Source organism: Melitaea cinxia, chromosome 16 (assembly GCF_905220565.1).
Source record: "Melitaea cinxia chromosome 16, ilMelCinx1.1, whole genome shotgun sequence".
Lineage (NCBI taxonomy): Eukaryota > Metazoa > Arthropoda > Insecta > Lepidoptera > Nymphalidae > Melitaea > Melitaea cinxia.
In genome coordinates, this window is record NC_059409.1 from 10,497,290 (window position 1) to 10,522,803 (window position 25,514).

Below are 25,514 nucleotides of genomic sequence, written 5' to 3' on the forward strand. Positions count from 1 at the left end.
TAAACATTAGAAAACAATATACATTGTTCTAGTTAATTTCACTCCCATGTTTAGTAAATATATTACATCTTACATCAAAATGAGTGCTGTTTTATTGCGAATACGATGACAGAGGACTATATGCTAAAAGTCTGGTTTGAATGGCGGTTGCCGAATATAATATAACCTGGACAGGAATTTACCAGCCAACCCTTTCGCGATTGATCTTTAACATACTAACGAAGATAATTATTTAATTTTACGATTAATTTGATGTTAAACTATAAATAATTGTTAAAAATTAAAATCTCGCAAGTATAAAAGTTTTTTTTTTTGCTTATTTTTCTAAATCGCCGATCTTGTTATAAAATAGGTTAAATTTAATGAATTGGCTCTCAACTCAAGCACCATCGATGTTCGATGTTTCGAATAATTTGGGGATATAAAAATTTGCATACCTGTTTCAAATATTTTTTAGTAATGAATAAAAAATAAAAATACATTTTGTTATTTATTTATTATATACAACGGCACTACTTATCCCATGATGGAATCTCTTCCAGTAGTCCTGCCATAGGAAAATTATAAAACAGTCACAAAATTAGCGTGTACAATCTAAACATATTGAGAACAAAAATATAATATATAATAAATACATAATTATATACATAGTTTACTCACTTAAGAACAATATAAAACAACAATTAAATTTCGATTGCACACTTATAAATGAAAAAATAAATATTAAAAGATAAACAGTAATTTTTATAATTTTATAACACTAACAAATTTTATAACTCAGTAACACTCAATAGCTACTAAATATAACTCTTCGATTATTTCATTTTTCCTTTTCATACTTGGAACTTATTTTCAGTCAAATGATTAATGATGGCTACAGTAACTCGATTAAGCGCATTATGAATGAATAGATCTTTTCACTTCACTTCAAAGTAGCATATTACGCTTTTTATACAACACCTTTAGAAATTACAGTCATTTGACCGACCAATGAAAGTTGTCGAGGCCACGATGATTATGTAAAACTTTCCATTTGCATATATTAGTACTTACTTATTATTAAGTATATCGTATGAGATATGACATAGTCGTAAAAACTGTTTGACAAATTATTTTGTATAAATAACTTACGAGAATTAAAATTAAAATATACTATTTTTTCAATTCAAATGAATTCGAATAGCTTTGTATGAAATTATATACATTTATCCTGTAAGCAGCATTGATCCTTGCCATCAGTCATCTGCCGATCTATTTGCATCATCATCAATCTCAGCCATCGTTCATGTCACCCGCATCCCGCTGCCAATTACGTAACTTACGAGTACTAACTCTCGCGAAGAGTTAAATTGATTAAATTCCGTTACTCGACTATGAATATCTGAGTTATTCCCATGCACGTATTAATTAATACATCATATCTACCGCTACTGTGTATTTAATAATGTACAAGACAAGCTATTACGATTTTACATGATTTTAAATTATAACTTCACAAGAAATTATCTTCATTATTAATCTTAAGATGTTTAAGATTCTGCAGTTGGATCTACTTTTCTTGTCAATGGCTCAATAAACAAAGTTTACGACGTAACCGGTATCAATAATAGAAATATTGGACAAGAGTCGGATGTTCCGAGACACATTGTGGCTTTTGCCTTCCTGCCTGGTCCGCGTCTTGAATACATATCGCTTCTTCAACTCCCTTATTTGTTATTCCACACTTAGGTAAAGTGGTTTCTTCTAGTTCCATATAGTTATCAGAATCGTGCAGGTTTTCAACTAGATTATTTGTACCCAGTATTGAATTAGTCGGGTAAATTATTTGACTTGATATGATACATGAAATTGAATAATCATTTATATTTTATTTTAGTTTTAATTAATATATGGTTTAAAATTTTGTGAATATGGTTGCATTTGTGTTTAAGAATTTACATCATTGTATTTTATTATCAGGTGGTTTCCTCTTATTTGTTTAATCATACAAATAAAGTTACAAGGAATTTAAAAAATAATAAATAAAGTTTTTAATAACGAAAGTATACAGTTATATTGCTTTACTTCCATCTCTTTCCCTCGTAAAACATCTGCACTGAGCTGTATTAGTCATATCCATTGACAAGGGGTAGGTATCAGAATCGTAGCCAAGATCAACATAATTGTATGAAATATTTAATAATAGTGACATAACCAATTGATACAATTTCTGTTTATCGTTAGATGACATAGGTATGTATGTAATTACGTATGTATGTATCAGTTATATGATATATTTAGATTTATATATGTGGTAAATTAACTAACGGTATATAAAAATAATTTATTAATGTATAATGTCTCTGACCTGTAATGAAAAATTTATAGATTACTAGCTGACCCCGCAAACGTTGTTTTGCCATATATGTAATTAACTCCCTTAATCCCCCCCCCCTAAAACTTTATGTTGTAAAAAATAGATGTTGGCCGATTCTCAGACCTACCCAATATGCACACAAAATTTCATAAAAATCGATCCAGCCGTTTCGGAGGAGTATGCTAACTAACATTGTGACACGAGAATTTTATATACATATAAGATTAATATCATTTCAAATACAATAGGTACACATATATATATATACATGTATAGATGTACCCGATTTTAAAGTACAAAAACATTCATTCACGATTGTCGATATTTTATTAATTGTTAATAGGAAAATTAAGCAGACTGGCAAAAAACGGATATTTAATACGACGCAAAAAAAGTATATCGAGATTTTTTAACAATACGATGTTCTAATTGATACCTGTGGCGTTTTTATTGGGATTGAAAATGAAATCGAATCACCTGCTTGCATATATCGAGCGGCAGATGGTAGCGAGCGCATTTTTTGCATTCGACTTCAACACACCTTTGAATTTTAAGTATGTATATTTGTTCTTAAAGAGTTCTTAGTTAAGTAGTGTTTGCATAAGAGTTATATTTATGGTTGAAGAAAACATAAAATAACTTGTACTTTTTATGCATATATTTAAGATATATGTTGCAAAATCTTCGTTTTATGAATATATTACAACCATAAAAGTTTTAATCATTATTCGCAGACTCAGACTGTGTTTGAGAAACTGCAAGCTTGCATGTATAGAGTAGGTATGCAACCGCTCAAAAGATGGTGCTTGAAAACATTGTTTATGCAGATGAGGTCTATACTTTTGTAGGCAAAGGGTTTTTTAACATAGGTAGGATAAAATATGCGACCTATTAGAATACTAAAAATTGCACTGTAAGAATGTCACGATCAATTTTAAAATTTCGTCTCACAATTTATTAATTCTTTTTTTATAATTTATGCTACCTTTAAAAAAAGTTTTTATGTCCGACCATATGTAAATCGTTGTATTCAAAACGAGTACGTACCAATAGGAGATATTTCCAGGGAGCTGCCTACCCACATAAGCTTTAAAAACAGCCTTTGAGATTCTTACTCAGTATTTTTTTAAACTAAGGATCATAAGTGCGGTTATCGTTTTTTATTTTTTTTTATTACAGAATTGCTTTTTTTTTGTCTGAAAAGATATTACATTAAAAGCCGTTAAAAAACTTAATAAAACCTACAAAGTTAATAAATAAAACTGAAATTCATTAAACGAGATTTAATACTACTAGTTAAATTACGCAACGCTTACATAATGCAAAAGATGATTACGAATGAGCGGTCACTGGTACACAAATCGTTTACGTCCGGACAGCACTAGGTCAGCAGTCAGATCTTGTTGATATTTCGTGACCATATAAAGAGTACTACAAATAAAACGTTAACAAAAAGATGGCGAATGTGAAAGTCATAGTATAATGTAGGTCGGCGGAGCAGAAGGTGCAAATGAGCTATAATGATGACTTGTAATAACAACAGAACGTTTTGTAAACCTCCACACTCAATAATAGAATATAGACATTGAATATATACACGTGATGAAGTCATGCGGTTTAACTTTCTATAAATAATTATAAAATATTATTTAATATGTTACATAATTACGTTTTGCTTTTTAAAATTTTTACTAGTTACAGTTTTTCTTATAGGTAACATGTTAACAATTAGATACGCTGGAAATTCAAGACGACAATATAATAAACATCAGCAATCTCAACCAAGGTCAAGTGTTTGATACACGTAATGGCCATTCAACTGTGAAACCTCCTTACACTATACTTTATTATGTATCTGCCACAACTATATTGAATAGTGGTTTCTTAAGATAAGAGGAAGTTCAAACGTGTGCTTAGTAGTTAGTGACGCTGGTGTTTGACGATTTGCAACAACCCGTTGCAATAACTACGTCCGGTTATTATAAAACATCCTTCAAGATCTTGCTCGTAAAGGGTTAATGATTTTATATTGTGGGTAAAATGTATATAATAGTAATAAAAATCTTTAAACAATCGGTATTTTATCGGCGTTTTAAAACACTTCACGCGTTCTTACAATTATACGGTCACACCGAATATTTTACTATTAACCTACATTGAACTTGGTTACTCAACTATAAATTTATTAAACCTTGTCAATTGTTTTCGGTCATTTGGGAATAGTTTGTCAACAGAACGTTGCGCAATTAAGTGTAATTGGTGTTTTATGTTCATCGTGAATAGTTTATTTTGTTATCTATCGGTTTTTGTCACGCCTTGTATTCCAATTTTTTGTTTAGTTGATTTAGCAACTTTTTTGGTGATTTCATCGGATCAAGTACACTCATAATTTCGATTCTAACAGAACCAATTTCCTTCCTTTACAGACGAAAATGTAGATAGATGAAAATAAGTAACGTCTACTTTTATTCAAAAGTACGATGTCTATTGATCAGGCATCACCACTAGTGCCCATAAAGCCTCAGATAACCTTGCAGAACAGTGCGTTTATTAAGAACAGTCACAACAGGAGCAGTTTCTGCGGCGTGACTCCGTCGCCGACGAACGGCAACAGAACGTTTAAAACTTTCTCAGTTAATCGCAAGAGTTGGAGTGGAAACGTAACTCTTCCCCTTCAACAGTATGCGCTGGATGAACCGGCGCCGAAGCTCGGGACCTTTCGCTCCGGGACAGGAACTTTTCCGAGAAACCGGGAACGGAACAATAACAGTGCCTCCAACGGAATATTAACACCTAACGGGAACTCAGTGCAAACGCTCAAAGGAAATGAAGTGAGAAGGAGCGGATGTTCTAACGGCCGACGCTACGCTGAGATCGGAAACTGGAGTAAAAGGTACGTTATAAATATTTAAATTTATTGAAATTAGTTTTTATGTCTTATAACAAATCTTATAAATCTTAATCTATAAATCTTATAATTCTGATTTAAACATTTTTGAATATCATATCAAAAATTGACCGCTCCAGCAGGATTCGAACCCGCGTCTCCGACTGACCGTGTCGGCGCTCTAGCCAATTAAGCTATGGAACGACGTACCCGCCAGAGCGAAATTTTTAATATGATGATTTTTATTTTCGGTTTAAGCGAACCGTGGCGCCGTCTATAGTGAGCTCTTTACAGAAACCCGTAACTATTCAAAGTTTCATATTACAATGATATTCAAATTCTGATTTATCTAATTTGTATATAACTTAGTTATGCAAAGTATAAAATTATTTTTATTGTAAATTATAAAATATTTTAATCAATGTGTACAACAATAAGTAATGTTACCGACTATATGATATATCAGTTATTTGTAAATATACTTAGGTATTCGTCAGTACCAGGCTTTATCTATTTTCTTTTTCATCTTAAGTAATTTTGTAACAAGTTTTCCAATTTCATTCTCTCGTCGCTTTCATTTCCTTCCATTCGGTGGATCCCGCTCCCGTAATATTACTTTTATTAGCTCACAACGTTTAACAAACATTGGTTTGAGAATCTAATAAAGATTGAATTTTATTTCAATAGAGGTACAATTTCGCAACACAATAAAGACCTTTTGTAAAATATTACCTGTTTTTGCTTTAAAACATTTAAGTATATTATTTTCGATTGTGGTCTCTAATCTAATATGCAGTCAATTTTTCAGTAAACTAGTTTGTGTGAATCATTATCTTACGTAAGTTTGTTATTAATCGATAGTTGGAACCCAGCCGAATGGCACCGTATTTATCTAATCAGAATCCTCATTATCTTTATTAGTAGCGGGTAGAAAGTTCGTCCATAATTCTCATCCACTTAATTTGGGGCAAAGTTAGTAGCTCGATAAGACTATGTCCAATAATCTGATTCTTAATACTTTGCCTTTTTATTAGGGGCTGACTTTATCGTTCCATGATTCGCCGTCACCAACACTGACATTATCACCCCCATTGTGGTTTCCTTTCTACCGTTTATGTTTATTTTAATTATAACGATAAAGAGCGTGTCTATAACTCTAGCTGACTCAAACATTCTTATAATATTCTTTTTCTTATCTCTTTATATATCAGGAAGTACTGATCTTCAGTTCTAGTTGTTTGTCATTTTGTTTTCATTTCGCTATATTTAAGCGTTGTTAATCTTATTTGCCTAAGTTTCTGTGATTATAACAAAAGTTGTTCTCAGTATGTTATTATTCATCTAGCTATTAACGAGTCAAGGTTATTCATACGCAATTGCACGCTTTGTTGAACGTGTACATACATATTAATGTTTGATTCCAGTTTATTTTTTAACACTATCAAAGAAGAGACTCGATTTTATATAGTAAGATTTACAAACTCTTAAATGAGAATTTCAAGAAATTTAATAATAGTTAAATTATACTTTATAATTATAAAATGAATATTAATAATATAACCGTTATAAGTTACTATTAAAACTGTTAGTAAAACGATAACTCTCTAGTGCTTAGTAGATATAACACATTGAGCCATTTGTTTTCATTATTATTATATGCCATTGTCATTATGCCAAGATTATCTAATAGATAGTTTCCTTAAGAATACCATCGTTATGCAATTTCATTGTCTAACATGCACTTGAAAATGTTGGTTAATTTAGATTTCTACCCATTGTTTACCACCAAAAACAGTAAAGTATGTAATTTGATTTGTTGATATAAAAACAAAAAACTAATTTATACCACACGTGGATAAAGAAATATGAAAGTTAAATATTATACTTTTTGATAGAAATTATAAAAAAAAGAGGTGTTAATTATGTAGACCAAATGAGTACGTTAGGTAGGTGGTACAAGTACCTTCCTAATTAGTACGAAAAAATTGTGATAATTACTGAGATGCTATTACGAGTGCTACCGAGATGCTATTACAGTAGGATACATACATAAAGTCGTATATTAATTTAGTTTTTAAAACAATGTCATAAGGGGTATACTACAAAAACAATACTTGGTTTTTGTGTACAGAAAAAAATATTTACTACATCGTGTGTGTTATATTGTAATGTTATAATTTCAGCTTTTTCATTTGCTGCTGTAAATATTATATTATTGTTGTGTTTGGATTTTCGTATTACTTTATTCTTTTTATGTTTGAAACGTAAAAAATTAAACAATTTCAAACGATAATAATTATCAACGACTTTTTCTTTAATTAAAAGACGCTTGTATAAAAACTATCAACAAAATGTTAACAATTTAGATCATTAAGTATCAAAATGACTCCGATTCATCATAAACTTACGTAAATTTACGTTTTAAGTAATAAAACAAAAAAGTCGGAAACATATACGGAGTCTCAAAATAAAACTCAGAATTGTGATATCATTCGTCGAGACGACGTTATGTGCTCAATTTCATCTCCAGGGACTGATGCAAAGTGCATTTCATGACGGTTTATGACAAATAAAACTAAATTTGAATACCATTTAGAAGATTGTAGAAGAATTCGTCTATAATAAAGTAGGATATGAAGATACGCTTTTTATGTAAAATAAAGTTTTTGAGATTATTATTATTATTTCAAAATTTTAACCGTAAAAAAATATAATTTCCTTGTTGTATAATATTTTATATCTATCGAATGAAGATTATGCAAATATTCCCTTGTCGTTAGAAAAACTACGTTAAGATATATGTTTTTATACCTACGCAATAAAGCTACTCCCTTCGTCTCATAGAAGAGAAAAGTAGTTACAAAGTCATGTCAATAATATTACTAGGAACTTATAGTTTGAGTGTATTTGGTTGTTTTGTAAGATATATGAAAATAAGATATTTCAAGATAAGGTGTAATATCTAAAATGGTATCAGTAGTATTACAAACATAAAATCAATAGTAGATAAATTATTCGTCGTTAGTAATGCTCTAATTAACAAACCGTTAACTGTTTAATACAAGATAATTAACACAATTAATTATCATGTAAGCGAATGATTAAACAATGACGATGGACGAGCAATAGTTAAAACTGTTTCAAAGACCTATTATATATAATAATATAAATAAGCTTCTTCATATTTCACTACGCTGTTAGTCAAATTTAAGAAAATTAAAATCTGCACTTATTTTTTTTCTAAAGCAAAAACCTCAATCGAATATTAATATATTCCCTCATACAATAAATAAATCCTTATTGTTTTTGGTGTAAACATGTGTAAGTGCGATACTTAGAATATGGGAATGTTAGACAGGTTATTTAGAAGTGCATTCGGTTGTGCATTAACTTGAAAATACTTTCTTAGCCGTCTTAAAACCTCTGTATATACTTTTGAAACTCGCGAAAACTCTAAACACTGATGTCACTCACTTTATATATTTTATATTCTTAGATGTTAATGATAATGAAAACTATAGTAAAGTTTTGCAAGTTTTTATCATTGCAATTTGTTTTTAGCACAAAAATACCATAATATGAAAGAAGACTGCCTTAAATGGATTTTTTTATTGAGCTGACATATATTGCATTAAAAATCACTTATAGTTACGTGATGGTCGCTGAAGTTAGGCACAAGCTTACTTTTCCTATAACAATTTCTATTGTACGATTATATGAACATTAATTGTAGTCCTATTACTTATTAGCTTTATCGTATTAACAATATATTCTGATAGATTGACATAAAGCTAGTTGGAGTCAAACATTAATAAACGGTTATTATATTTAAAGGGCTGTAATTTAGAGTGTAAAACGACTAAAACATTCAATAAAACACTTATTTCTCTATACATCATTCAATCATTACAGCCTATACAGTCCACTGCTGGACATAGGCCTCCACAAGTTGACGCCAAAAATAACGTGCATGTGTTTTGCCCATAGTCACCGCGCTGGGCAGGCGGGTTTGTGACCGCAGGGCTGACTTTGTCGCACCGAAGACGCTGCTGCCCGTCTTCGGCCTGTGTATTTCAAAGCCAGCAGTTGGATGGTTATCCCGCCATCGGTCAGCTTCTTAAGTTCCAAGGTGGTTGTGGAATCTTGTTATCCCTTAGTCGCCTCTTACGACACCCACGGGAAGAGAGGGGGTGGCTAAATTCTTTAGTGCCGTAGCCACACAGCACATATATGTATATTATTTATTCACAATACACACTTTAAATTACGTTGAATAAGTTATCACAGTAAATTATATCTCTTATAGACCAGTATAATTATATATAGCTGCACAGTAAATAGTTAAAGTAACAAATAACTCTTAAATTATACATATAAGGCAACTCATCAACTACCCAGGAAGGAGGAAGGCGGTGTCGCCATCTTTGACCTCTTCCAGTACTTAAACAAATAATAATAACAGTAAGATCAACACACCCTTATAAAATTACATATTTTAATTATTACTAGGATCATAAATTTAAATGATAACAATATTTATAGGGCGACGATACACGGAGTCGCCATGTTTGTACAGTTCTGGTATTAAACAAATAGCAATAAGAGTACCTAATATCGATATATAAAATAATAGCAATACAAGTACTAAATGCTAACAAGAGTATGAATAATTAATTAAATAGAATAACGGCGTTAAGCTGAAAATTGTCAAACTGAACACAGAACACTATTCTCCAATGAATAACGTTAATGAGATGACGTGAAATTACCATAACAAACAGTTGCGAACAGTCGAACCGTTCCGCCCTGTCTATTCCCATCTTTCTTCTGTATGTACTACACGTTCACGTATCACACTCGTTAGAGCTCTTACAAATTACGTTTTAACTTACCTTGATATATTAGAGCTCATTATTGTTTTTACAAAGCGGATTTTTTGGTAACTAAAGTTTTTCAATCAACACATCCTAACAACTAATAAGTAGTCTGCAAGCGAAATTTAATTGATCAACTAATATTAATTAAAAAAAGCGATTTAAAAAATTAGTGCTCCCAAAATACTTGCTATTTAACTGATTTTATATTTTTTAAGTACGATATTTTCTTTCTAAATTCAATATAATTTTCACATTATTTTAAAAATTGACAGTATGGACAGTAGGTATTCATCACGTAAAATTAGCATAACAAACAGACATGCACGGACAGTTTCGCCCGGTCCGGCCCACTCGGGGTAGCTTGGTAGCTGCCACACGTCCGTACGCGTCGTGCTCGCCAGACCGTAGCCTTTCAGTTGCACTCGACTTTCCAATGCGTTTGCCGTTTTTGATTTTAGGCTTCTAAAGAAAATTATTTTCGATCGATTTAACTTGTCCTGTTATCATATTTATTTAAGGCTAGTTACTTAACAGACGTTTTCCTGTCTTGTCTTGCAGGCTGTTAAACGCTTGAATATTTTAAAATTATTTTTGCGTTTTCTAAAATTTTTCGATTTTCAGAGTCAATGTTCGTAATTGTTCAACCTTCTACAAAGTATTAGAAGACTTCAAAAAATTTTTGCCTAATGGGTCAAGCGGTTTTCGGGTTTCGTACTTAGCAACACGATTAGCGATTCACTTTTATGTATCTACATGGATTAGAAAATTTCTAATTTTATATGAGTACTAGTAATATTTATTGTCGCATAAAAGCAATACAAAGTCTGAATTTCTGAAATCCATTACCTAAATAAGTAAATCCCACGGGATAAGGAATTCATTCCAGTCTCCTAGGGACGTCCGTTCTCGAGACCGAGTTATTGTAATGAGCACGACAGGGATATTTATGCTTTGCCATGCGTCTTGAGTACGCAATAAATGGTCTCAGAAACTTAAACAACAAACTAGTCGATTGAATTTTTTGATAGACCACCCTCGAACGCTTTATAAGGACTTCGTTTCAATCTACTATCTACTTTCACGTCAATGTATGTCGATATGTTTTACTGGTTTTGTGTACTTCTTAATAAAAAGGAGTACAACTTACATATAACATAGTTATTCAATAAGGATTTGCTACACTTTTAGCCCATATTTTTAAATATACAATTATATTTCTCAATTTATATATTTAAATAGATGTAAAGACATCGTGGATGCTTATTATTAATGATAGAAAATGTGTCCCTCGACCTAATATTATACATATGTAGTTGGGTGCAATGAAAAAAGTATATCATCTAGAAATAAAAGACTCCAAAGGCTTTTATGGCAGTGAAGGAATTTAATAGCCTCCATGAAAAGGGTCTTTCAAATCCTTTCACAATGGTGTGAGTTGTCCCGTCTGGGGAAGAAAATGATTTTTCACTAGTCTTTTATTCACGGCACAGTTTTAATATGTACTATACCCGTAAATTTTTTTTTTACATTGTATTCATTGTTTTGATTTCAACTTTATACATGTCAATTCTTATATAACCGTTTAAAAAAATAGACGAAAAAATAATAAAAAAAAAATCAAGTAAGTAAGTATGGTTGCGAAAACTATTTTTTACAACATTTTAATTTTTTTTTTAATGATATTTAGCGAATATTTGTTAATGTTGACCTCAAACTTTTTATTGTATGTCCTCAATACAATTTTGTAATTTAATTTAATGTCAAAATCATGTAAAGGTCAAGCCTACCTGGACAAACATTCGCACAAATAAAGTTACCGAAATTTTTCTTCTCTTAAATCTGATAACCAGCGACAGGTACTTAATTATATTACATCTGTCTTCACAAACAAGCCTTTCTGAAACAAAATAACATTCGAAAATGACATTATTTTTCTTGTAACGCTTTCACTCAAGTGACGCAAAATATTCGCGATTCAAGGCACTCTTCTGATTAGCCGTTACAATATTATTAGCTAAATTATGTAATACTATAATGAATAATCTTGCATAAGTTGCAAGATTTATTAGCATCATAATAGTTATGTAATGATAGACGAATTTCTTTTTAGATACGTAAAAATCTATTTAATGACTGAACCATTCGCTTCCTCATTTACTTATTTGATTGTAAATAAATGCGTTTCAAACTGTATCGACGATCGACTACATACAAACAAAGTGTTAATTATCATAGCATTGTATTAGAAATTTGCTGATATTATATGTGTCTTCAGAAAAGGTCAATCAGAAAGATCCGTGGTAGACCACAGTGTTACAGTAGGTACTGTATAGTTTAGAGATAAAATCCGGTAACTATCCGGCTATATCTAGACTATATACGGCAGCCTGAATGCTAGCCGGCCGAATATTAGATTAAAAAAAATAGTTATAATCAGGTTTTTTATTGGTTTTTTTTTTTTTTTTTTTTTTTTTATAACGATATATATCCACGGGCTTATAATGCCCGTGCTCTTGTTATTCCAATTATTTGTTTGTTACTCTCGATACCTTGGCACCTACATATGCAACTTAGAGACTAATTAAACTAAGCTTAGTATCACTAATCCCACGTGAGTCCACCGACCAAAATTTAAAGTTATGCTATCTTAATTTACTTATATATATAATTACTACTATTTATTATTACTTTTTCCTTTTCTTCACTTTTATCTTACAACTGTCCAGGGGTAGAAGCTGTGTACATTTCTTGAAATTTTTGTATTTATACTGTTATTTTTATTATCTAAGTTTATATTTACACTTATATGCTAGTTATCATATATGTACACTTATTTCCTAGTTACCTTATATATACACTTATGGCCTACTGGCCTACTTACAATATACACTTAGCCTAGGTTACTGTTAGTAAGTTTTTTTTTTTTTTTTTCGTTTTTTGTTTTTTTTTATATATATTCTTATATATTTATCACCATATATGTATTTTTTTTTAAATTAATATTATATAATTAATCTTAATTAATTTGTTACACATGTTAAGTATAAATAATTTGTACACGTTATGTTATATGTAATTAATCCTATTTAATTTAGTAATTATTATTTATATTTATATAATTAATCGTATTTAATTTAGCACTTAGTACTTATGTTTATATACACACTATTTATTTATTCAACAAGTGTCTTCACACGTCAATAGTTTTCAACATGTCGAGCACACTCTCAGTGACGGCGGCATCTCTGTGATGAATCGCCATCTTGAGACTGTGCTCGAGTATTTTCTTATCCGCGATCTCCGCTGCCCTCGCCACAAAGCGACCAATTGCGTCGTCACGGTCGTCGGTGTAATAGAGACAGGTGTTGGTGTGTCTAGTCACCGCGACTACAGCGTGCGAAACGCTGTCGTGGATCCTGAGCCTCCTCGCCTTCGTCTGGAGGACAATGACGTCCTCGTAGGTCTGGCCCTGCGCCTCGTGGATGGTTAAGACGCGCGATCCCTCCCCGGATCCGTATCCCTGGTCAGTCAGCAACCTCTTCTCCTCTTGCGTAAAGACCAGGTATAAGGTTCGGTCTCTTCTTGCAGGAATACGCGCGCCCGTGAGGCTCTCCACTCGCAAAGATCGGATCTTTGGGCTTGAGCTGTATACGTCTTTATAAACTTCGCTGATGGCAAGGGCTACGTCTTTGGGATTTCGATGCGTGCATGACAACTCGCACGAGATGGTTGTTATCCGGGTTGGTCTGCAGTACCGCATTTCGAACAGGTTGTCCCTGTCGATGTACGGCAGCTGGTTTATGTCTCCGATAAGGACTACCTTCTGAGCTCCCGATAGTCGGGCGGCCATTACTATGGCTCCGAAGTGGTTCATAAGGGCTTCGTCCACCGTTAGGCGGTTGATTTTTGAGCCCTCGTTGAACCCATTAACTAGAACGGAGGCCATAGTGCGCACCTTTTGCTTGGCTTTGTTGCCGTAGCGGTGCGCCAGTTTTTCTTTTAAGTCTTTGGCCGCCTCGACTGTGGTCGTAATCACGACCTCCGTGTCCTCATCGAAGTCCCCGACTATGCGAGTTGTCTTGCCGCATCCCGGTACCCCGTTTATCCACTCCAGTGATGGTAGTTCCCAGGGCTCGGTCGGTAAGCCGTCCCGGTCGCCCGAGATGGTTTTCGCCATCCGTAGCATCCGGTCCCCCAGCATTACTTTCGTGCATCTGGCCACTACCACCACTGGGTCCCCTTCAGGTGTTTCGAAGGTTTGTGGCTCCTCGTCATTCCCCTCCGACTCGACTGCGCTCACGAAGCCTGCTGTGCTGTTATATGCTGCCATATACCTACCCGACATCTTGCCCTTGAGTATTTGTCGGGTTTCACTGTTGTATATGGCCGCTTCGGCTTCCTCGAGTTCCACCTCCAGTAATCTTTGGTGATCGTACTGGTAGGCCTGCATGATCTTTTTGCAGGTGGCCAGGCTTACCTCGCGGTTTGCCTTTATTATCGCCAGGAACTCGATTAGGGCGTTCTCCGCATGTTGTAGCGGTGTGGAGGCAGGTCGAAGTCTCGGCGGTGTTACATGTCCCATGTCGGCCTTAGTACGAGCGGCCGGTGACGCCTCCGGGTGCCTCGGACTATTGTCTCTGGTGAACCTGCTCAGCGCCGCCGATTGCCGCTCACCCTGTCCAGCCTTTTTGGGAGAGAGGTGATGCGGGAGCTTGCCTGGTTTTGGGGAGATGGTTGCGTGGATAAAGGTCGCCAATGGCATCGAGCTCGGCTTAGGTTCAGGTGTGGCTTTTGCCTTAATTCGCTCTGCCTTCTGGGTCTCGATCCGTTGTTGTAGGCGCTCCGAGCCGCAGAGCGTGGACTCGTCGTCGGCCGGAGATGCAGGAGGTGTTGGTGTTATGGATTTCGGTCTTAGATATCCGAGATCCTCCCCCCTGTCTTCGTAGACTATGACCTCACTGTACTTGGAGGCCATTAGGCAACCGTACCTATCAGATACGTCACCTCTATCATATCCGACCCTCATCGAATCCACGCTAATTCTTTTGGGGATTCCACCGGGGGTCTCGCTCAACCGGCGTAGCCACACACTAGACTGCGTAAAGGGGGACGTCTCTCCCCACTCGAACAGCACGATGGATTTGTTATTCAAACGCACCAGACGGTAGGTCGAGTCGCCCTTCTGTTCTTGCGATAGCGCTGTGATTTTAGTGCGCTTTATACTTGTCTTTTGCGTGCTACCCTTTAACAGGTTTTTTATTGGTTAAGAAATACGATTAGTAATCACAATAAAATTCTACAACTTAGAAAAGGAATAACCTACCTAGGATTCATATTGCACAAAAGGTAAATTATGGTGAAAGAATAATAATTTCTTTGCAGCAATCGGTTTAGTTTGTCTTTGTAAATAAGGTCAGCCTCAGATCAGGTATCCGGTTAAACTGCTATCCGTTTCATCTCTAGTATAGTTTGTAAAAGAACTATTTCAGGAAACCTTATTGATTTGTTTTTTGTATTGACCAAACATAAATAGTCTAAAGTAAGTTAATAAAACAATATATTAAAGCTGTCTAAGTCTGCATTATATTCGTAAACGTGACTCATTTCGCCTTCTGTCACAGGAACAACGTAGCGAAGAATTTCTATTTCGAACAGCTGTAGACAGTTAATCTGTTATTGGGTAAATTGTTCCGTATTACAGTGGTTACAATGCCATGAATTCGGATTACGAAATTGCGGCAGATAATATTATTTTTTAATCACTTGAAATATCAGTAAAAATTAAAATACAAATATTATTTACTTATATAAATATGATACAAGTCATTCAAATATATTATTCGGTATTTTAATATATTTTTGCATTACAATTAACAAATAGATGAAGCTCCATTAATCACGTCATTTTTAATAACGGTAGGTACAAATATTATAAACTTTTTATGTATAATAATGTAATAATTCTAATTTTAAATATCGTTGTAGAAATACTAACCAAATACATAGGTAAGTGTTGTATAGGGACCGCTTCAAAACGCTAATAATAATTATGCTTGTTTTGAAATAATAACTTAAGCGTATGTTACTACCGTTGTAACCCAATAACTGACAAGTTAGTTTGTTAGTTATTAATCATATTTGATGTGAAATCGTTACAGTAGATTGTTACGTAAGAAGTAAAATAAATAGTTAAAATTTACCTTTGTTTTCGTTATAGCTGACTGATATTTATAATAATAAAAATTATATTAATAAAAATGAATTGCCGAAATGATAAATATGTACACGCATAACTTTCTAAAGATGGTACCAAATTGGGTAATTCTCTTTTTGTGTTAGTCATGTTTGTGACATAGTTTACACAAAGACTTGTCACTCCCGAGCGTCATCACCGCGATGCCATGAGGCGACAACGAGTTCTGAAAGGCGATAATCTCCTTCTGCGAGAATGACGAGTGGGTGAGAGAGAATGCCGCCGATGAGGCCTGCCTCCGCAGGCGGCGGACGGGGGAGGCGTTACTTAATGCGTCTCCAATAACGCCCTTGTGCTCATGTCGGGCCGGGATGGGAACCTGGTCCTGCTAAATGCGTCGTCGGGATAGTTCAGAGGTGAGCCGGTCAGTCCCCATGGAGGAGAAGTTTGGTCTTTTCGCCGAGGCCAGCCTGTCGCTGGAGAAATCCTGTTGCCTGCAGATCCGGGACCCTCAATTAAAGTGGCTGAAGGCTCCCGCAGGGGTTTGGTCGGTATTGCACCCATAAATGCTGAGGCAGACATACGTTCCAGGACTGCCTACCGGGCGTCCTGGATATCACCCGTAAATGGATTCCCCTGCGATAAAAAAAAAAAAACAAAAGATAATAAAAAGCTCGACATGTTCACGAAAAAATAAATATAAGTATGAAATTTGTCAGGTCAACTAGTGTGCTATAAACTTTTCTTTATAATTATGTCTTTTGTGTTCTAATAGTAAACATTTTATAGTAGTCTAGCATTATCGAACAAGAGTGACATCAACAGTACCTCATCTCATACAAGCTTTATTTATGTATCTATTATCCACAAACATTTGATATTTATTGAGTAACAAAAGTTTGTGGAGGCTTGTCTTCTATGAGTCATCTCATAGGTATAAAGCTATTAAATTGACATGCTAGTACACGAGTCTGGTCCAGAGTGCGTCAATGTTACAGCGTCACTGCAACGGTACGTTACGTATGGTTCATATTTACTCATAGTACATACGGAGACTTCACTAGTTTGGAATTGAAACAATTATGTACCATCGCTGTTTTGCACTAAAGATCTTCTTTTGCTCGACAGTTGCGAGATTCATTTTATAATGCGTGGCTCAGGAGTTTAATCTTATTTAACTTAGATGCAATAAATTCTGGGACGAACGTTCTGATGTAGTGGCGTCGTGTCATATGCTAACGGTCGTAGGTTTGGTTGCTGCTCGGGGCAGATATTGGTATTGGTAAAATATAGAAAATTCAATTATGCACAGACAATACATACATAAAACAATACACATATTTGTTTCTAATCTAGACTCTAGGTGTATGTTTTTACCTCTAAAACTGACGATTTCGGTTGCTATTATAAATACCTGACAGCGATCACTATTTTTGGTAGGAAAATAATTTTAACTCGAACGACGAAACTTGTCACATCCAACTGCTGTGGAGAAGTCCATCTGTGGGTCCATATGTGACAGGCTGTGAATCAGATTGCTTGCTTTATTCTTACGATATATACGTCAAATTCAGAATTTTTATAACATTTGGGCATTAATCGTTTATGGTACAAGCGCATCCCCTACGTTATCACAATTTATTACTATAGTATGCAATATATGAGTTAGTATGTGCGATAGCTTGCAACACCACAGGGTATGATAAATGTATGCCGTGTATGAAGTTTACGTGCCTGCGATAAATTTTTGTTCCATATTTTACTATGAGTTACTGTTCCCATTACATTGTTCTTATAAATATTTGATTAAGAAGTACTTGCTATTTTATTATTAGGAAAATTTATTACATTTCATAAATCAGATAATATTTAAAATCTAATATATAAAATTCTCGTGTCGCGGTGTTTGTAGTTAAGCTCCTCCGAAACGGCTTGACCGATTCTCATGAATTTTGTGTTCATATTGGGTAGGTCTGTGAATCGAGCAACGTCTATTTTTCATACCTCAAGTTATAAGGGGATGGGGGGGGGATACGGGGGTTAATAACATATATGGCAAAACAACGTTTGCGGAGTCAGCTAGTATGTTATATATATTCTTAAAAGGCTCAATTTGTGTTTGACACGGATCAATACAGATTAATCCTTAACCTTTTAAATAAAGTTTTGTATCAACGAAAATACAATTGACTTAAGTTTCTCAATAATACTTAACATTTTAAAGATATATATGTCAGTATTAATAAGTTAATACGATATAATGTTAATAATAAATGGTAATAACATTTCACATTTACTTAATGAAAACTCTGACATTTTATCAGTAAAATACTAGTTTTAAATAATGTAATGTAATACGAAATTATATTTTAAATTTTATTTTATGTCGTCCAATTAGTAAGGTAAAGTATCCGTAATTACATAACAACGAGTTGTTTCCTGACGTTGATGATAACCAGTTTGTTTTTTTGCAAGTTAAAGTAAAAGTATACATATATTACTGTCATAACATTTCACGATAAAGACTTATTTTTTTTAAACGGGGTTTTTATTACTATTTAAGAAATTAATTTCTTATTTTTTTTTGTAATTTTTGAGACCGACAGAAAAAAAATATACTGGTTAAAGGAGTATTTTTTTTTCAATAAAATAATTTTAGTGTTAACGTAAAATACATCTATGTTGAGAATATTGTAAGAACTAGATATTTTCATCCGTCCCTGACCAACATTGTATACCTAATACAATATAAAATATAACAAGATTAACACATTTTGCGATGTGAAGCAAATACATCACACGCTGCATCATCACGCTGCTTGAATGATCTTATTATAATCACGAAGTAAGCTTTGTTTTTTTTTTTAGCTTAGGAATACTTTATGCTACTTTTATTGTTTCTTCAATTGTTCTGATAACCAAAGTATTTAACAAACATTCCTTCGGTTATATTGATCGTTAAATTAATTGATTTTAATAGATAACATTCTATCTGTAATACATAAAATAACAAAGATTTTTAACAAATATACAAACTATGTAGGTGGCGCTCGCGGCGGCTTTTTATTTTTCCGTCTGAAGAATATAAGTGTTGTTAGTCTGCGAAGTGTTCATTGACTACACAATTGGCGCCATCACTAATTGTCTCGAAGTGGCTAAATGCACGTATGAATGGCCACTTAACGAGTTTAATGCCGCTGCCCTATTTCGCAAGTTACAATACCATTGACATTCACGTCGTTTCAAGTGAACAGTGTAATTACTACATTTTTATTTTGCTACTTATAAGTACAATGACGCAGTGTATGCGTTACTTATCTTTTAACCCGTTATTCTTTCGTATTACATGACGTAAAATGTAGTTGAATTAGTATAAAATAGTAAGCTACTGTCAGATATGTGTGGTATATTCTTGTTTAGAATATCGCTTTTATTAACTAGCCCGTTGGCGCATTCTGTAGTAGCCATGCAGTCTCCAGTGCATGCAGTCCAGTCTAGGTGTGTAATATTTGTATTTATAAATGTATTATTTCCATGTATGTTTTTAATAAAAAATATTTAGCTATACCAACCAGCTGTTACATATAACGCAACAAATACTGTTCTCAACTAGTGTTGTTTTCCTGTGAGCTCCTGGGCAGAGTCGGGCGGGTCGACAATGCTCTTGCGATCCTTCTGGTGTTGCAACCGTCCATAGACTACAGAAGCTTCGTCATGCGCAACTCAAGAATATGCATCAAGCTTTTAAATTGTGGTTTATGGAAGGAGTAACAATCATTAAGTTTAATTTTCTAATGTGGCAAAATTGTATTATAAATGTTATATGCAGATAAGAAAAACACGGAAACAAAATAGAAATATTATGAGTCATCTTAACTCCATGTTGTACACAAGGATTCATGAATTCGTAAAAAAGTATGACTCGACTATTGATTTTTTTTTTGCTGTTTTTCGTTGCGGCATTTGTATCAACCGGCATTGTTGCAACAAAACGTTAGCCAATTTCAATTTTGGTGAACTCTATTGTGTTTTGTTCTGTTCATAAAAGAACCTTTGAACTTGAACCGTCCGCCAATTTCCTATCAAATAGTGTGCATTGCGTTTTCTAGCTAACGATTTATACATTTTCGCTCACCAAAATTTAACTGTACGACCTCGACGAATAACTCCATTATCTATGTATGGTTGGGAATATAGTGTTTATTGAGTGCACAATAGAACTAAAATTGCATGCTTCATTTCCAATAGACATTTCGCTGTTGTTCACTGATATATTTTATGGAACGACAGGTCAATCAAAAGATAAAGGCCCGGAGCTTCAATCGCTGCAGGCATTAATTAAGACCGATATAAGCGGATCGGCGCCATGCTAGATTAATAGAACATTGCTTTCGTACTGTTGCCTGAGTGACGTTTTACATAATTAAGTTTGTTTATGTCTATTGGATGGCTATTAAAATCCAATTTTTGCGTAAGAGGATAATTGTTATATATCGCTTGATGTCTAAAACCTATGTCTTTTCAATTAAATACTTAGGAACTAACTACTTTATAATAGCAATATTTGCTGAGTGACTACAGCCTAAACATATTTTATAATTAATTTATGATGTAGAAAAGCATAACACATATAATTAATAATCTTTTAAATATTCTTATACTTGTAGTTTGAATTGATAATTTGAATTATATTTTTTTGGAACGTAAATGAAAATTTGTAAATGGGTGAGATATACTGGACCAAAAATAATTAGACAAACGGAATCAGTAATTTTTTTTATACTTTAAGAGAAAAAAATACGTCTTTTTTAGCTTGTTTTAGCTCAATAGAATAATCGACAACTAGCATATTTATTGTTATACTGTCTATAAATTAAACGCTTTATCAAATCAGGGCCATGTTATCGAATTAATAATAGCACGTTTTTGGACGAGAAAACAATGATAAAATAAGAATGATAAGAATATTTTACTCAATGAATAATTGCGTCTTATTAAAATATTTAAAATTTTCTTGTTTATTTTCCTTTTGATTTTAATATCGTGTAAAGACGGATTTAGATTAAAGTCGAATTAAAATTCTATAATATAGAGATCTGTGTCCAGCAGGGGACTGTGATAGGCTGAAATGATGATGATGATGATGATGATGATGAATATAATGCTGAATTTTGCAATTATTGTCTAAAACTGAGTTTCATCTATTTATCGTATACTCGTAGTAGCTACTTGCTTAGGTTTATTATTTAGTTGAATCTATTTGCATATGTCAGTAAAGAAAAAGATTTTTTTTTTAATAATAGTTCCAACATTTATTATTTTCAATTTTTTATTTCATTCAGTTTTTTATGTGAACTTTGTACCCGAATTGTTTATTAAAACCTGTAACACTGTGTAATATAATTACGACAGCGTGGTAGAAAAAAAAAAAAACCGGCAAAATTTATTTAACTTTATAAAAAATTTGAATGCATCTTGAAATACGGAAGTTTTTTCTTCAATCGACCATTATTATTTTAATGTAATCGTCAATTTGTCGAATCCCGTCTGTCCGTCATCGTTATTGAATCGGCTCCTTGTTTGCATGCACTTCAATTTACAGTCGATCTTGTTAGAGAATTGGCAACATGCCTCTTAGTTCTACTGGTATTTCTCGTACTCTAGTTAAAATGTGGACACAATTGCATCTAGTTTACGTGGGCGCGAGCAATTAAATAATGTCTAATATTTCGACGGGTGCAAAGTAAAAAGAGTTATATACAAAACAGCTACTTTTCAGGAGAGCGCAAAATAGGAAAAAGTGCTCTCATTTTGTCAATTTCAAACCAAATTAGTTGAAATTTTCATCACTGTTATATTTTTTAGAAAGACAAACAATTGTATATTTCATTTCTTCTAATTATGTTTAATTTACGAGAAATTGCAGTTGTCTGCCTCTACATTGTGCTTAAAAATATGACAACTGAGTTAACTACCACTTGGTCGTTTCTACATAGGAATTAATAAATCTGGGTTTAATAAAGATGTTTCATATATTTATAAGTATGACTTTTCCAATTCAAAAAATTTCCAAAAATGTCTTTCGATGTCTATTGTGATCTATTCAAATGGTTTATTATTATGATAACACTTTCACACAAACCTTAATACGTAAAAAACCAAAACAAACAAACATTGTTGCCGGCCGGCGAAGCACATGACATCTGACTGATGACACAATAGGAATGAACGTGCGCCCCCCGCGCGGACTGCTTAAAAGCGGCCAGGTGGTAGTTGAACGCATGTACGTCGTGTAATTTTACAAAACAGCAGTAGTTGTCTTCTTTTACTTGACAAAAGTACAAGAAATGAGGTGATATTTGTATTTTTTATTTTGCCATGTTGTAAAATATAAAGTTTTTAGTTAGTTACCGCAATAAAAAAAAATCTTAAAATTGTAGTTAACTTTTTTACTTTGCACCCGTCGATTTCTTAACGAGTATAATCTAATTCGTTGCATTATTTTCTTATACATATTCTCTTTCTTTCATCCTTTTATTAATCGCATTCAAAATCAGCGCTCTCTCTCTCTTTACATCTTAAGTTTGTATTATTTCAATAAACTAAGACTATAGTCGCCACAAAATAAGAGGCCCGTTTGGACATCTGACAAATACCCTAGAACGTAACTTGTACGAAACTGTAAGAAACTATGAAAGAATTATTAATAACAAAGTGTTTTTAAAACATACGTATATTTTTTGGCGCCTTAAATAATATGATATTGGGAGTGTTCTTTTTGCGCTTACTTTATAGTAGCATGCAATTTCTAATTATTACGAAACGTCTCAAAAACAGTTACGTTCTAAGTCTTTTTTTTAAACACTAGTGCTACTTAATTACTGAATTTAACCAGCTTCATTCGATTTTAATCGTAATTAAATGTTGTGTCGTGATCTTTACTGAAAAAAAGAGCTTGGCGCTCGAAATCGAAATAAAGTTACAATTTGGCTAATAAATGCGATAAAACCCAAATTTTTTTTCAGTATAACGATTAAAATCCGAACAATAATGGGTATATAATAACATAGATTTTACTTCTTAAGCGTTAAACCTTAAGGTGTTTGACCTTGAATTATGCATATATTTAAAAAACGTTCTGAATGCATAATACGAACAAAACAGATAGATAATACGATAAGTTCACATTCCCAGGTGTTTACGAGAATTGCGTTAACATGAGTAGCCGGTTATAAATCGTAAAAACTATAATAATAATATAGCATTCAACTTTATTATTAGTTTAATATCAAAACAAAGTCCAATAGTGTTTTGATATTAAACTAATTTAGCAAAATTTTATTTCTTAAATAACTAAATTACTTCAGCACTTATATTTTAAATGTATTATCCAAGCTATGACTTTTTATAGATTCTATTATTTCATGGGTTTTGTAAATGTTTTAACATTGGGCAAAAAAAGTTTAGAAAACAGGTGAATTTCATATTCCTACTGAAATAAAAGTTTGATTTTATTCCGAAGAAAATAAGAAAATGCTCAATCATACTTTGGAAAATAAATTGTTATGATATTAAATTTAGATATTGAATGAAGACAACTACTACAAGTACCTATTGTGTGTATATTTTAATAAAATGAATATAGACGGCTACATAATTATATTGTCTAATTAATCTGTGCCTTCCTTAATGTTTTGTTTTTTTGCTACCATTGAAACGCGCTTTCGCTGTTATTCAATCCCTTGTTGTTCAAACGCCTGAAGGGCTAATTTGAAGAGGCCATCAAATTACTGCCTTGAAGCCTTTTACGGACCGGGGTGATTTATTAAAAGAATCGAAGCTTCCGATTTGTTTATATCGTGGAAATTTAAGCCCTTTTCCCCGTTCCTCTTTTTACTTGGACAAAAACAAGTTCGTTTTAAAAGACATTTTTTATCAAAGGATTCGAAATTTGTTTGTTTAAAATCAAAGCATCCAAATACTTTATTTTCCTCGATCTCTTGACAGTTGTATTTTATTGATAACTTTTGCGATGCAGTGTTTCATTTCTAAACGTCGTTTACATGAATCCGAAAAAGTTGTTTCATTATAATGAGTGAAATTCACGTAAACATAGAAAAGGTAATTAGATTTTTTTGAATGAAGTTGCGCAATATATTTAGGCTTGCGTAGGTGAATACAGAGTTTTTCATTTGTATTTTATTTGTGAGCATCGAACAATATTTAAAAAAAAAACCATCAAAGGCTTAAAATAAATGCAATATAATGTATTTCACTTCACAACTATGACTACATATGACATGATGCTGGCAAAATCAATGCATTACACTTGTAGAATGCAAAGCCTATCAGGGCTCCCCCGCCATTCACCGTAAACGCTCGTAACTTAAAGTTTAGTTTATTATAGAAACCTTTGCAGTTGAACTGCCTTAGTACAAATGTAGCGCTGTAGCATCGCTTTATAGAGATTGTTAGTATTGTTACGATAAACAAGTTTGCGGCACTATCGTAGCGCTTTAACGATCGAGTTCCTACAGTTCAGTATTAGGTTTCCGATCGCTAAAGGCTAGACAAGTTTTATTTCGTCTATTTTTATCGTTTGTCACTTAATTGATGACTATAGCGCAGTTCAACGGAAGACATATATATATATTAAATTGTATGATATTGTAAATAATCTTATTATTGGCGATTAAAAACAAATTAATGTAATTGTTATCTATTTAATGAAGGGTATTTTGTTCTTTTAATCAATTTAGTGTAGGAAAAATATTATTAGGTTGAAGCTTTCAAAGGCAATTATAATTAAAAAAATTGGAGAATCCCAATTGTTTGTTTGTTCAGAAGCAAATCGCAATAACTATTTATTTGATTTCTATTTTAGTATTATTAAGGTCACATTAATTGGTATTTTGATATTGTTGGCTTTATGAATATAGTATACAATAATTGTGATTGCTCGCAAACGAAAAAAAAAAAACCATATTTTAATGTTTACACGGGGATTAACGCGAACAAAATTTTTTAAGGTAAAATATATTACCTTGAGGCCTGACGTTTCGGCCAGGTTACACCAGCCGTGGTCGCAGGCAGACTGATAAAAGTTGAAAAAGTTGAAAAAAAAACCGACTTCAATTACATCGACGAGTAGTACAACGTAAATCGACGAAAAAATAATCAAGTAACTGCGCGTTATCAAAG

General features: G+C 33.1%; 1 protein-coding gene across 1 annotated transcript in view; it reads left to right on the top strand.

Moving 5' to 3' along the window:
• Positions 1-4,836: 4,836 nt before the first annotated feature.
• The window catches only part of LOC123661156 (protein sprint), a 115,934-nt gene continuing 95,256 nt past the window's right edge, over positions 4,837-25,514 (top strand). Inside the window, exon 1 of the mRNA XM_045596146.1 lies at positions 4,837-5,249. Coding sequence (XP_045452102.1) covers positions 4,837-5,249 — 413 coding nt within the window. The remainder of the gene's footprint in view (positions 5,250-25,514) is intronic.